This window comes from Plectropomus leopardus, chromosome 5 (assembly GCF_008729295.1).
Source record: "Plectropomus leopardus isolate mb chromosome 5, YSFRI_Pleo_2.0, whole genome shotgun sequence".
In the NCBI taxonomy this organism is placed as follows: Eukaryota; Metazoa; Chordata; class Actinopteri; order Perciformes; family Serranidae; genus Plectropomus; species Plectropomus leopardus.
Window position 1 is genome coordinate 10,554,896 of NC_056467.1, and position 14,960 is coordinate 10,569,855.

At 40.8% G+C, this 14,960-nt stretch overlaps 1 protein-coding gene across 1 annotated transcript in view; it reads right to left on the reverse strand.

The window, feature by feature from the left end:
• LOC121943125 (Down syndrome cell adhesion molecule homolog) overlaps positions 1 to 14,459 on the reverse strand; it is a 135,848-nt gene extending 121,389 nt beyond the window's left edge. The window contains 1 exon segment of the mRNA XM_042486543.1: positions 14,133 to 14,459. Coding sequence (XP_042342477.1) covers positions 14,133 to 14,175 — 43 coding nt within the window. The 5' untranslated portion in view covers positions 14,176 to 14,459.
• Positions 14,460 to 14,960: the final 501 nt, after the last annotated feature.

Sequence of the window (14,960 nt, forward strand, 5' to 3'; positions counted from 1 at the left end):
ACTCATGCCAATCTTACTTCAAACCTTAGGCTTTAAATCATTTTAAAAAGAAAGATTACTGAAACCTAAGAAGACTTATTTATGTCATTTGTACCAGGATAAGGCAGAATAGATCAGTTTCCTGTTTTTCTACGCTAAGAGACAAACTATGATTTGGGGAGAAAAAACAAAATTCTCTTGACTTTTGTTTTATTTTAATTTTTACAATATTTACTCACTACTGATTTATTATTTAAAATGTGATTTGAGAAAGCAACCGCATTAACGTTCCCACAGAGTTACTGTATACAATAAGACAAACAACACCTTTGGCTCAGCATCATCACAGTACGGTAATCCTTCACACAATAGAGCTGATCAGTTGACAGGGTGTAACCAACCATGACAGTGTGCTTTCAGAGCCACTGGGGCGCTTCATTTAAGTAAACGTGCAATCAATGCCGATGGGAGCGAACAGCAGGTAAAGATGAATTCAATAACTGGTTGTTTGCTGAATCACAAGAAGGAGGATGGTGCCTCAAAGATCACATTTTCAATCTTGTATTCTGAGGTTTTAGGGAAGCCGCTACGCGGACACCAGATCCTGTAAAAGTCACACAGCGTTGGTGAGATTTTCACTGTCTCATGAACCTGCAGTGTTAAGTGAATAGTCCCAATGCCACATGGGAAACTGGTGACAACCTATTAACTTTCACTCCATACTTACATATTCTGTCTTTCATATAGGCGGCTGGCTTTTGTCATGAGCACTCCCTGACATGGGAGGAAGAGAGAACAGCAGAGAGCAAACAAGAAGAGGCAAAGAGAGAATCAGAGAGTGGGATTGATTCAGCTTCCCATATTTCAGAGGGCACTCGCGTTGCATCTGTTGAGCGAGCAGAGCCATTGTCTGAGTTGTCATCGCCGCCGCGGTAGGGGGACTCGGCACCGCATGGCAGCATGGCACCGGGTGCTTCACAGTGACAATGTGACAGCGGGAACCCTGGGTAATTAAAGCAACTCTCTGCTCTGTGCCCTCAGGGCAAGTCTGCCTGGGATGTGGAGATCATACCTGGCTCGCTCACATTCAAAAGTCACAGTAGCCACAGCAATTTTCCACCTTAACAAATTTCTGTTCTCACTCTGTGGATTTATGAATAGCAGCATTGGTTCGATGTGAAGCATGTCATCAAGCTGGGATCACAGCAGCTAAAAATAGGACTTTGACCTGTGCATGACCCAAATTGGGAATATGGTGTATTTTCTTTTCCATTTAATTGAAATAGTTGGAAATCCTCTTTTTGAAAAAAGCATATTTAGCCATCCACCAAAGGCCATTAACCTGAAAATAAAATAGCTAGAAATTCTGAGACAGACAGACAACAGCCCTTCAGGGCCAGGCAGTCCAGTATGAGTAAGCATTCCCACTGATCTGATCTGCCCAGAGGCAATACACCATGCACGGAAGTTAAATGACTGTCTTCCAATTTGCTCTCATGAATATTAAGCAGTGCTGTGACAGTAGAAAGGGTTGCCTGTGTGCAAGCTGCTGATCCACACCGACAGATCTGTCCTCTGATGTCTAGGAGGGGCGGGCAACGCTAAAACGAGGCCCCCACAGCAGATGAGCCTCCTCCTCCCCGGTCTATTTTCACATCTTAAATGGGCCAGAGTGGCTGCCTGTCTCATCAAGGGGAAGCCAGAGACCCTGGACTGTTTCTCACTTTAGTAAAACTGAGCGATAAAGACAGTGATGTCTAAATTATGCTGCCGCTGATGATGATGAGTGCATGAGAGAGGATCTGATGAGAGATTATACTGTAGCAAACTATAGCAGCTCCCTCTGCTGCTGATGATGATGAATAAAAACTTTCACTAGCAAAAATCTAATATTGCTATGTGATATTACCAGTGCACTGGGAAGTGTAGGGAAACCCACTTCTGTAATAAAGTGAATAAAAACAATAGATTACATTCAAAGTGTCACATGGATTCACTGTGTGTTTACTAGTGTGTGAAGCATGAAAATCCCACTGATCAGCCTTTGCAATTAGGAGGAACTTATTACACATTATTTAATATTTCAACACCTGCAATCTTACCTATTAATTAAAATAATTTTCTAATTTTACCAAGAACTAGATAGAAGCACTGTGGTGTTGCCTCTCCTAAACCTAATTAACAAGAATGGAAAATGTATTTATAGAAAGCTAATGCTAATCCTTTTGACAAACAGTACGAATACATTTATAAATATTTTAACGGTTGATTTATTCTTTTGAGGTGCATCATTGGCTTTGGAATTCAGTCTGATGTATGGATGTAACCACAAGCACAACATTGTTTGTATATGTATCATAATAAACTATTATACACTATTTTTGAAATGCCTTATTACATAATTAAATTGACCGCAATGTTTGTAGTCAAATCAAAGACTGAAACCCCCTAAACTCTGGATGCCCCTTCTCAGTTTCCTCTACGGAACTTCAAAGACAGAAATATACGACAGCCTCACATATATTTCCTGCATCTGCTTGTTCCCGCACCTCATTGAAGTTTTTATATCATATTTACATAAAGACAAATCAAATAGAGTGTTTTTTGTACATCTTGCTGCATCTGACCCTAGGTAAAGGAAAAATTTGTCTGAAGAATTTAAAAAAAATAAGGTTAAGTGGGGAAGTAAATAATCAGACAACAAAGACATATTTCCACAAATAATTCAACTAGCAAATTACAATAACAAAGAACCATCTTAAAGTCTGCACTTGAAATGCAGCAAAATCACATTTCAAAAAGTTCTACCAGGTGTTAATGAGTTACATGCTTCATGAACTAGGGTCACGGCTGTGATTTAATTTGGGATGCACAATATTATCGACACATCATTAGTATTTGGAAATAGAAGGTTTAAATGAAATATTGGCATCAGAAATAAACATTTTTGCCGGTAAAACAGAGCACCAAAATGACATGAAAAACGAAACCATGCGGGCAAAAAATACTCTAAATTGTTTAAATTTGCCCTGGTCAGTAATGTCATCAGTGGAGCATCAGCCAAGCCTGTTGAAATGGGATGTATTTAACGCTTTTCTTTGAAATGTTACATAAAATAAATACGGCATGTTTTATGGGTAACCTAAGTGTACATTTTGAAAAGCATGGTATTTTATTTCTGTACTTGCAAGTTGGCCATCACGATAAGAGCAGGCATAGTAATATGTTAATTCCATTAAATAAAAGATTTGATGTTCTCTGCGATTAAGTGGAGAAAAAAAAATGTGGGTATCTCAGTATCAGCTACCACTATATTTTGAAAGACAGGAATAGTCAAGGGCTGCTGCTCCAGTTTTCCTGTCAGCAATGGACATCAGAAACTTTTATGCTTTAAGGTTCTTTTTGTAATTTACCATTATACTTAAACATGTCTGATTGAGACTTAAGTGGATATAATCGAATCGCTTTCAAACTAATCTAATGGTCAGCATACACGGCCTCTCATCATAACATGATTAAGCAGCAGCATTCTCGTTGTGCAGATGCCTGCTGGCACAAGCCTTACCTCAGTTAAACAAGTAGAAATGGCACATACCGGACAACCAACCTTATTATGTCACCAAACATTACGGTTAAGGGCCTTCTGAACATGACCGCTGTCCACCTGCATGCCAGCTAAGGCAACGCGATGATGTCCATGGAGGTTTCAGTGAACACAAGCTGCGACATGAGTAGTGTTGAAGAGAATGACCTGACACTGACGGCCTTTGGCCCTACAGGATCTTATGTTAGTTGTGGATTCTGTTAGCTAGCTGTGGCAGACATGTCCTTTGTAAAATGGTGCTAAAAATAGGTTTTTCACTTTAAAAGTCATACCAAGCACAGATTTTCATCTGAAAAATCTGCATGGATATATTTATGAGAAATTATTTTGTGGGTTCTTATGAATAATTGCACAGCCCTATGGAACATTTGGGTGGGGGAAAATATTTGGATAGATATTTGACCAATGAAATCCTTTGTTCTGACTGATGTCATAAGTACAGGTCGCAGCGAGCTTGCTGCCAAAATAGGGGCATGTATTAGCTTGGTTTCTTGACACCCAGTATTGTACAACAAACGCTGTGATGACTTCCTAACAACCAAATAAAGGACAATATATGGCTTGAGATCACCCAGCAACTGGGATATGATGAAGATGTACGTAGCTGAAATGCATTTGTTAACTTTATATGTTGGTCATGGAACAGGGCTAGACAAAACAGCTAGCTATTTGGGATCCGATTAGTTTATGTTTCGCATAGTTAACATTAGCCTCTCAGAAATTCTGTCTGGATAGTTTTGTTTTGTTTTTTTTCTGTGGAGTGGAGTGGCACTATTTGCAACAAAACTTATTGGGCCTTTTTTGCACCATTTGCACCAGACCCTGTGTGCATAGTTTCACCAATTTTCCATATTCCTGCACTGCATTTTTGCATTGCAATGATGATGAACAACTGTAAATCCCACCTTTGTAGTATGAATTATTAAGAGTCATCCCAATTTGTCACTGTGACCAGTTGCATGCATACAGGCCAAAGTGTTGGTAAAGATTCTCAGCCTCCAGATCATGGAAATGCTAAGTGCTATATTGTAAGCAATTAAACTGCCTTGAGTTTCTTAAGGATGTTTCAGCTCTCATAGGAGAGAGACTTTTTCAATTCTGACAGGCCATATTCAACACCTCACTCCACCAAACGAAAATTCATCTAAAACTAAATATTTTTAGAGGGTTTAAAAAGTAAAATAAATCACTTCAATATATGGTGAAGGAGAGAATGACTTTAAAAGTGGTAGCTGTTAGATTTGAGGGAAATGTCGTCGTTCCCAGGATTATGTCCGGTGCCAACAATATTTTCAAAGCAAATGCTTCATTCACAAATTGCACAAAGACAATCAAGGTAATTAATAAAATACATATTTGAGGAGTTTGACACGAGAGCTTTGGGTTAACATCCTGATTGTTTAGGTTTAGGCAGCAAAAGCACTTTGGTTAAGATAAGGGAAAAATCATCGTTTTGGTTAAATGCTAATAGTCCTTTTTCCCTAACATTAACTGAGTGTCTTAACAACCGCCAATCAAGCTTTATTCTTGTCAAGCAGATGTTGTATTGCAAAAGTGGATATTGACTTTAAAAAAGAAATACATTAGTGAATGTGTGGAGATACGTTCAGTATCAACATTTTGGGACTTGGCATTGGACTGAAATTACAGTTCAGGTGGTATTTGCTGTCATTTGCAGGGTTGCTATTTGATATCACTGTGACTTTTTAGGATCGTTTTCCAGTAATTTCTCTGTTTTACACCGAATACTGAAGCTTGTGCTTTGGTTTGTTGTTTACATTGTATGTTTCCAAAAAATGTTTCTTGTATCCCATTTTTGTTTGTAATAAGCCTTTTGTTTTCATTGTGCTACCAATACAAGTCCTCCTATTATTACATTCAATTGTTTTTTTCTACCCGTTTTACAGCATTTTTGGGACTTAACTTTGAAAAATGCTTTACAAATAAGCTGCACTTACTTCTAATGTTGTACAGGTAATGTCATTATAAGGCCATGGCAGCCCTTTGAAGATATACGGCCGCCCCTGTTTTGTCCAGAAGACGTCTGTGACCAGCAGCTGGTGGAGTGTGTTAATGTTGATGTCACAGCAGCTGGCTGCTCTCATCCTGTTAGCTCTGCCTGCCATTATCAGCCCCCCTCCCCTCTCCTCCTCATCCTCCTCCTTTAAAGCTGCTGCTACTGCTGCTGTGTGCCATGCTCATTTTAATACTCCAGACTCATTTGACCGTCTTTATGGACTTATCATATTAAACATTTATCGCAGCCATTTCCCTAAACCAAGCATGTTTATTCAACACTTAGGGGACCACAGCACGGCTCCTTTCAGCACACACACCCTCCCCTCCCCACCCCCGCCACGTGCGCGCACACGCGCGCACACACACACACACACACACACACTTATTTTCTCCTCTTCCTTATTTCTCTCCTCCTCTCCACCTCAGCCCCCTGGCTTGCTTTATTACAACCCTCCTTCTCTATGTGCCACTGCCTGAATAAAAAGGTATTTTTGTACAATTTCCTCCCTCTCCTCTGCGGTCATCCTTTCCCCCCAGCAGCGGGGACACCGGGGGGCTTGTGCTGTGTGAAGTCAGGCAGTCGAGCAGACACAAATGTATTCGGAGCATTTAGTACTTCGGATGAATCGAGTTTTAATTTAATCATCTGATCAAACACTAATTAGCATAATCACTTGTGGGGATGGATGGTCTAGATAGAGAGACACAGAGCAACACATAATAGACTTCATCCTGGCAACAGTCTACGGGGACACTTAGCAACATGCAAACAGCTACATGCTTCTAGGGACCCATGCAGGGCTCTGTCCAAATTACCTGCCTTTGTACGAACAATACATCTAATTCTCTCGTTTCCTTCAACAGCCACTGCAAAATGATCTATTCATTGCTAGGCTACCCCACAATAAAATGCACTGCTGCCAGGCCCTGTGCCCTCTTATTTGATCTCGGACAAGATGGCTTACTGCAGCATCACACCGTGGTCTGAGCAGAAGAGGTCTGGGAATTCTAGGAATACCACAAAGTGCTAAGATTATTGACAATGCACTCAGTCTCACACTGGGCCGGGGGATCGATGAGTGGCTAGAAGGACATAAATCAGACTTCTGTGGCTCCAGTCCATGTCACACCCTAACCCACCCACCCAGCTCCCCAATTAAACACACACACAGGCGCACATATACAAGAAAGCACACTCTGCAAACCCTGCCCACAGATGTAGGTGCTTCTACGTAAACACCCGCAAATACACAATAAAGCGCCCACTTTACACACCTCACCCACACCTTAGCTCAACTCCAACAAGATGACAGCACTTTAAAAATGGCCAGCTAAAAATAACCGCCACTAACTTGGTCTTAAATCTTAGCATCTGTGCCAGGTTTAAAAATAAAGAGCAGTGTCGAGAAACCAAGCTGGACCCATTTGTCTTTCTGTCACTCTGTCTATCCAGTGTTGCCTCCTCTGTTATCCCTTAGCCTACTTTAATATTCGGATTGTGGAGCATCAGAAATGTTGTGAAATATCTCCTGGAAATGCAGCCGTGAATAATTTGATTGGGAAGTGAAATAAACAGCAAAGATGCAATGGCTGGGGAACTGCAGAGAGGTCAAGAAAACACGCAGTGTGAATTTTTTTTTTTTTTAAAAGAGAAGTCCATGAAATATGAGAGGAAAAAAGAGAAAGAGACAGAGCAGTAGATATGTTAGTGAGCCACAATACAACAGACACATGCATCATGCCTGGGCAAGAGTCGCAGGGATCAATTCAGCCTTGGGCCTCGGAGTGTGTTGAGTTCAAAGCCTGGCCGTGGCATGTGGAGGACTGGATTAAGGGGCAGTATTTATGAGGTCCAGCGTGAATGTTTGTCTTGGTGGGTGATGGATAGCAAACTCATCAAACCTCCGCCACCTGTCCTCCACAATGAACAAAAGCTCTGGTGGGGAGCTCAACCCAAGGACTGTGGGCCTAGTGCGCAGTGTACAACACACACACAAACACACACACATACACACACACACACACACACAGAACAGAGGTAACACTGCATGGACTGCAGAGTCTTGTGTGCATGTACTAACTCTGGTTTAGGTTAGAAAAAGCTTGTGGTTTCGTATCAGTGTTACTGCAATAAAGTAAACATGCCCTGTCAACATGCAGCTAACGTCCTAATAGCGCTAAAAAAGGCAACAGTGTTAAATGAGCTAAAGGTGTTAAGCGGGGCATAATGAGCATGTGGCATCTGAAACAACGCAGTTCCAATATCAGCATAAACCGCTGTATGAGCACAGTACAGAGCAGCGCCGTTAAACTAGCTGGTAGGATACACACACACACACACACACACACACACACACACACACACACACAAACATACACAAAGTCTTACATGCATGAGCTACCAGACCAGCTACCACAACAAACCACAGGGAAGCTCGAATTACAACCATAGAAATGAAATAATGGTTGCATAGCCTCTGTGACATCATTGGTTTGTGGACTGCCATTTCAAGCTTCAAGCACTTCAGCCATCGCCATATCTTAGTCAAAAGTGACCATACTTGGATTGGAGGGTGGAGCTGTGGAGGAGCAAAGGGTGGAGCTGATTTATAGACTGTAGCAATCCCAGAAGTCTGTCACTCAACTGCCCTTAAATATGCGTAATTTGGGGGATTAATAAAATGTAAATGGTTGGGTGATATATAGACTCATCCCCCATCCAGGTGTCATGAATGTTAAAATTAGCTATGGAGACATGAAAATGTTTTTTCTTCCAGTCTGTAAATATGTTTATTAGTGATGTAAAATTGGGCATTTTACCATAGATGTCTACAGGTATTGGCTCCTTCTGGAGCCAGCCTCTCTGTGAGTGGATATTGTTGGAAAACATGAGATACAATGTGAGCAAATAAATTGCATGTATACTGATTACCAACATTTTGTGATTTAGTGGATATGTTAATTATCAATATATCCCCATGTTGATGAAAAAAATTCTATTGCTGCATGTTTAAAGGATTTTACTATACAGCAAATAAACAAAATAAAGTAAACGACTTCAACTACATCGTGAATCCATCACGACAATGCCACAAAAGACTGTAAGAATAACTTGGGTAGTTATAAAGCTCCTATATTTTGTGTATGTTGATCATATTGCTGGAGGTTTGTTCATAGATTCACGTTCAAACAGGGCTCTGATGATTTGGCCTCTTTGGAGCTCTGTGACTTAGGTGATATGATGAATTATACCATGAAACGATTTGTATTTGTCAAACCATCAGAGGTTCTACCATACAATTTAGGTGGGCGCCATCTCTTAAATATCTTTGGATGTATACACTGTCTCAATAAAATAAATAAATACCATGATTCAGCAACATAATCACCCTGTGAACATTGTATTTAACTCAGATTAAGTGGAATTATCAGTAAGTGGTTGGGTTGAGCAAGTACATCCCTATCTGTATCTGTTCAAGCAACTAAATTATCTGTATCTGTATCTGTACACATAATGGGCGGGGTTTAGATAGAAAGTGGATGCGGTTTAAACTTGAAATTGATGGGACTTTACCAGAAGTTATTTTATGCCTGAAAATGACGTGGGTTTATCAGTTGAAGGGGTTTATCAGTTTTTCAAGTTGAAGAAAACTATATACAGAATGATCTCAGAGTGGATCATTTCTGATCACAAGAGTAAAATAACACAGCTACCGAAATGAGGATTTTCCCTCATCACTAGTACAGATATTGATGCATTTTACAAGTAAAAAGTACATTATCTGTACCAGATACTCGTTTCATCCGAGTATTTCGCTAAAACCAAGTAACTTGTGTTTTTCAATCTAATGATACTAAAGCTTTGTCATTTTTTTGTATCATAAATACAGACCATATGGGACAAAATGTTAACATTGTTACAGTTGTAACAAAACAAGAAGACTATTTACCACAAAATAATTCCATATAATGGATCAAGCAAGCTTTGCATGCAGGGTTAGTGTGTTGTTCTTATTTAAATGGATCACGCTGCTAATCTTGAAATCACAACCTTGACTTTTGGGTCAAGGAAAGAGTTGAGGGACTGTTAGTTGTGGGTCAAGTTGTCTTGTGTCTTAACAAGGTGTTTTCTTAACCTCCACACTCTTTTTCCTAAAATCTTTAAAAGTAACTCATAACAAAAGTACGCCTGCAGAGGAGAGAGGGAGTGCCTTTTTCTTGACTTAGTCAGTTTTAAACTGTCAAATAAACCTTTTACAGCAGCTCCTCTGCTACAGTACCTGTGCAAAGCAGCACAGTAATATAACATGTCACTTTGACAGGTGCTGAGTGAATTAAAAACATCCTCTCTACTGAGAACCCTGTCTGAGAGGGAAACCCCCGCCAGATGTACTACAACCTCACTTTGCACGCATGATCAAACACCTACATCTGGGTGCTGAGGGCTTTTCTGCTCTTCCCTGCAGATGCTAAATGATATCGTTAACATTTTAATGCAAGAGACATTTACACGCGGGCTTGCGCAATTACACCTCTGATTCAGTGGAATCCAGACAGACACAGTGTGATTGGTAATTAGATTTTACATTGGGTGAAACGCAGCACACACACACACACACAGAGACACACAGACACACCAGTCGCCAAAGCTCGCTCCTAATTAGAGAGCTAGACAGGCTCGAGGAGGTACGGTACAGTACGGTACATTATACAGCTGGGATGTATGAACTAGGGGATATCTATTATGATCACACATCAGGGTATCCATTACCAAACATTAGCAGCTCTTTCAACTGGAATCACACACTGAGTTCAGAATGTAACCCAACAAACGCTCTTAAAACTCACACAAGTGAGCAAGAGTTAAGTGGGCTTGTAAACTTAATTTAGCCTATTAGATATTCATATCAGAGTAAGACTGCACAAGATGATCTATCACTTAACTGTACGCTACGTGTTTTCATGGGGTAATTTAATTTCATGAGCTGTGATACTGCTTCTGCAACCAAACCCTAATTGGTAATTAGTAAACAGACTAATGGCTGTGAGCGCAGTGTACGCCTGGTCGAATTTCACACCGCTGCTTCACGGAGCCCGTGAACGGCCACTGTGACCACAGGAAGGCCGCTGATCTTTGGACATCTTTACACGGGCTTGAGAATCACCTCACAGCTCCGACAAATGGGGCTCTCATCAGCGCGCAGCCTTCATTGCCTTCATGTAGATTTATTGCCATGCACAAACCCCGTTCCCCCGTTATACTCACAGCCAAGTTCAATCTATCTATCCACCCCGGTCCCTGTAGCATTTTCATCCAGTGTTTCAGGTTGCTAATAATGTGGGGTCATGTAAAATTGGCAGGCTAACTGATGTTGGCAGCTATTTACTGTACTGTACTGGGCTAGATGCTTTGGAAGAGCTTCCTTATTTTAAAGTGGATCTGCCTTTACCCCAAGAAATGTCACAGCTAATTGAGATCACAATTTGATTGCGTGATCCCCTGACCTCCACGTAAATGTTCATTTATTGAAGACGTACCAGATAAGCCCTTTTAAGTCGCGATCATCAGGTTAAGCCGCGTGTATGTCCACAAATCATGGCAGTCTTCGTGGGGACTGTGCGAGAAACCTTGTCTCCTTATGTCTTTGCAATGAGAATTTGAATAGGCCAGTTTAGCTTGCTGTGGTTTTGCCTAGAGGCAGCTTTCAGGGAGAGATATTTAATATGTTTCCTCTCCTGTACTGATGACTGAATTTATAGATTCTACTTTGATAGGCACAGGGAATAGCAAAGCATGAAATCTTGAAGAGAATGCAAGAAATAAATGCGCCTGCAGGCTGCTGAGCAAGTCAGATTTCACTCTTTAAAGTTTGTCTTGTGATTATTTGTAGTAAAATTTGCAATTATTTTGTATGATGACAATTAAAATTTGACATTATGTGAGCATTTTGCAGGTGTATATCTATTTTTCCAATCGGTTGCTGAGTCCATGAAGCTGACATACAGTGAAATGACCACAAAGCAATGTGGAAAATTACCCTGGCTGCCATGTGGTCACTTATCACCTACGGTATGGACACACTGATGTAACAGGATGTGATTAGCTCCTAATCAAGTATTTCTGGGTCAACTCAGTTTACAACAAGAGCAAGACTCCCAATTCCATGTCCAAAATCTTTCCCTGTGTAGTCCACTATTTCCTCGGTCTGCCATTTTGTAGTGGTGTCCGATTTCTCTTAGCATTATTGTACCAAACATAGTGAACACAATGATCCTGCCAAATAGCAAACAAGTACCATATACTCTGAATGATGTGAATAGCGTTTGAGATTGAGTTTTTTTGCCACCCGACTGCAACACACCATATAGTTTTCTACCCCCATGAGTGAACGTTTTCGGACGCAGCCCCTGACACCCATTAAGGAGGTTACCATAGAGACAGGCCAGTGAGCATGTGATAGGCCCAACTCTGAAACAGCAAGAATTGTCTGGAATCCAATCGCTGTGCTGGTTTCTATCTACAAGGTCATTCATTCACTCTGACAACGCCTGCTCAGCCGACAAACGCCTCATTTTCATGATAATCAACAAAACATCCAACCGCAGAGGACGAAGTCATATAGCTGCGCTCCCGTACAGTGATGGAGAGAAATCAAATGACGACGCAAACAGCAAGTGATGAAGACCCCATGATTGCAGCGCGAATGACGAACACAAAAAGTGTAATGTCTGCACTCAACGCCGTCTTACTGCTTAATCCCTATCAGTTGTTTTGCCACAGGCCTCCTCAATAATCCCTTATGCAATAAACAGACACAATCTTGCATGGCAGTTGATCTAATGTCAGAGTCAGATGATTATGATTAATGAGGATTCCTTATTGTTCCTTTATGAGTTTCAGCACAAGCTGGGCTGAGGGAGATACCATTTTATATGGAGTCGGTGTCAATAAACGGTACCGACTGAGGGTTGCCTCAGCACTGAAAAAGCGACGACACAGAAACAAAAATCCATTTCGAAGCCTTATTTTATCATCCCAGCCAGAAGGGAAAATCAATTTTGGGGACACACCGTACTATATCAGAACCCCATTGATGTGGTTAAATGTATTCATACCTGTAAATCCCCAAATTTTTCCTTCGTGAATTCAGTTTTTCTTGACCCTTTAAACCAAATGCAGCCAACCGCGGGCTTGATTTTTGTTTCACTACGTGAACAATCCCCATCTTGTCACCCTGATGTGTTTTCTCACAGACATGTTTCCATTTTCTGTCCTTCTCCCTCTCCTTCTTCGACTCTCCCTTTTTTTCCTCCCCATGTTTTCGTACACACCCAGTCAGCCATAATCCCTCCCTGTAGAAGGGGGCTCTGGCCAATAAGTGAATGCAATAAACTGTATCAATTTTCTGCTATTGATTATAGATACACTATATGAGCACACAAATATGCGTGCATGGTGTCAGCCGCATGCATGTGTGCACTGGTGCACACATGCACTCGCGCAGATACACATGTGTGCAAGAAAACACAGACAAGACGCACAATCAAATCTGGGTGTTTGAATACAGCATTTGAATGGAGAGTGGGACTTTTGGCTATTTGAATGGAAAATTTATTTCACATTTTTTTGCGTGTTTGTTTTTTGCATTTCCTGAAAAATGCGACCCCTGTGGAATGCCTCTCATGAACATCACACTTTTTATTCTTTTTTTTGTTTGTTTTAATTACTAACATGAAAGAAATGTACTAATGATGCCAATTTTCTCTACAAACTAAATTTTAACGGTAAATAAAATAAAGCTGTGTTCAAATTTGTGACAAAATTTGATGTAAAGATGTTGGAAACATTCTCACAGAGAAATCTGACAATTGCATATTCTACAACAAATATGTTCAAAATGAAAATACGGATTACTGATACTTAAATATGCGTATAAAATGATCATTTTAATGCATTATATTCATTTAGGCCACTTTAAACTGGAAAAATATGATCACTGTGGGGGAGGGGGATGGGGTTAAACCAAATGTCTATTATATCAAATACGTCACTTATTACTAAGGGCCACAGTGGAGCAAGGTTGTGACAGAATAAGTATCATTAGGCGTCAAAGAAAAACAGAAACAGATTTAATTCAATGGATGCAAATTGAAAATAATTAAAACTTGAACCTATTAAAATTAAATCCAGTCAATGTATAAAATGCAGGCCCAAACAAACATAATTTACCCGTTTTATTTCACCTGGCTCAGAATGAGTATGTGGAGGCCAGAGATGTGTTTGTAGGAGAGCTTGAAGGATTTAAAACGCAATTCATGCCTCGCCCGTCTCTCTCCCTCTATCAAGGGTGTCAGCCTTTTGACAACCATATAAAATCCATTTCATGTGGGTCACAGGTGACCTCCATCCTCCCTCTCCAGTCACTTAGCTGCCTACCGGTGATTTGCCTTCTGCAATAGGTAATGAGCACTAATAAAAAAATAAATAAATAAAATAAAAAATAAAAAAAGATGAGCCAGTAAAACTTACCATTCAAGATGCTCTGGAAAAAGATAAAAGCCAATATCCACATGCCCTGCTCCGTTCAATCCCCCCCAAGCTATGCTTTCTCTTCTTCCTCCGACCGGTGCCTCCCTGGGTTTCTCTTCTGTACGCTTGGGGTAAGGTTAAACATTTGCCACTGTCTTGATGCAAACCGGTCCAAGTCTCTACTTTTAATATCTCCTTCCTACTTTTTCGTTACACTCTGATTTCTTTTTTTCCCGAGCCCTCTCTTTGCGCTTGGAACATAAATGCGCCTCTGTGATTGTCTTGGGGAGAGCTGTGCTCAGACTCTCCTCCGCTGCTCCGCGTCTTGCTGCTTCTCCCTGTTATTCAAAGGGATGCTGAAGGGGTGAAGCCCAGGTGTGTGGTGCTGAGTCAGAGCCGGGTACGAGCGGATCCAGAAACGAAAATTAATGCAAAACATAAAAACAACCACAAAAAAACTGGCTAAACTATTTCTTTAAAAAAAAAATAATAAGAGCTCCGGTTTCCTAAATAAAAGACTGACCGGCGGATCATCCTTAAGGGAGAAAAAAATAAAATGTTATAAAATTAAAATAACTAAAAGAGCAAAGAAGCAAACAGGGGGGAGAGGGTGGTAGAATAAGAATGAAAAACAGGTTTTCTCTGAGACTCCAAAGTCAGATCATCTTCATCGCCTCTGAGCGTCCAGCAAGAGGCGAGCAAGCGCATCTTCCCCGCTGCCGCTCTCTAATCGCACCACACTGACTCTCTGAGCATTACACAGAATAACCCTCTCCCTGCCCCTGCAGACGCTTTAATTCCTCATTGCCTTAAAGGAGCAGAGGCGGT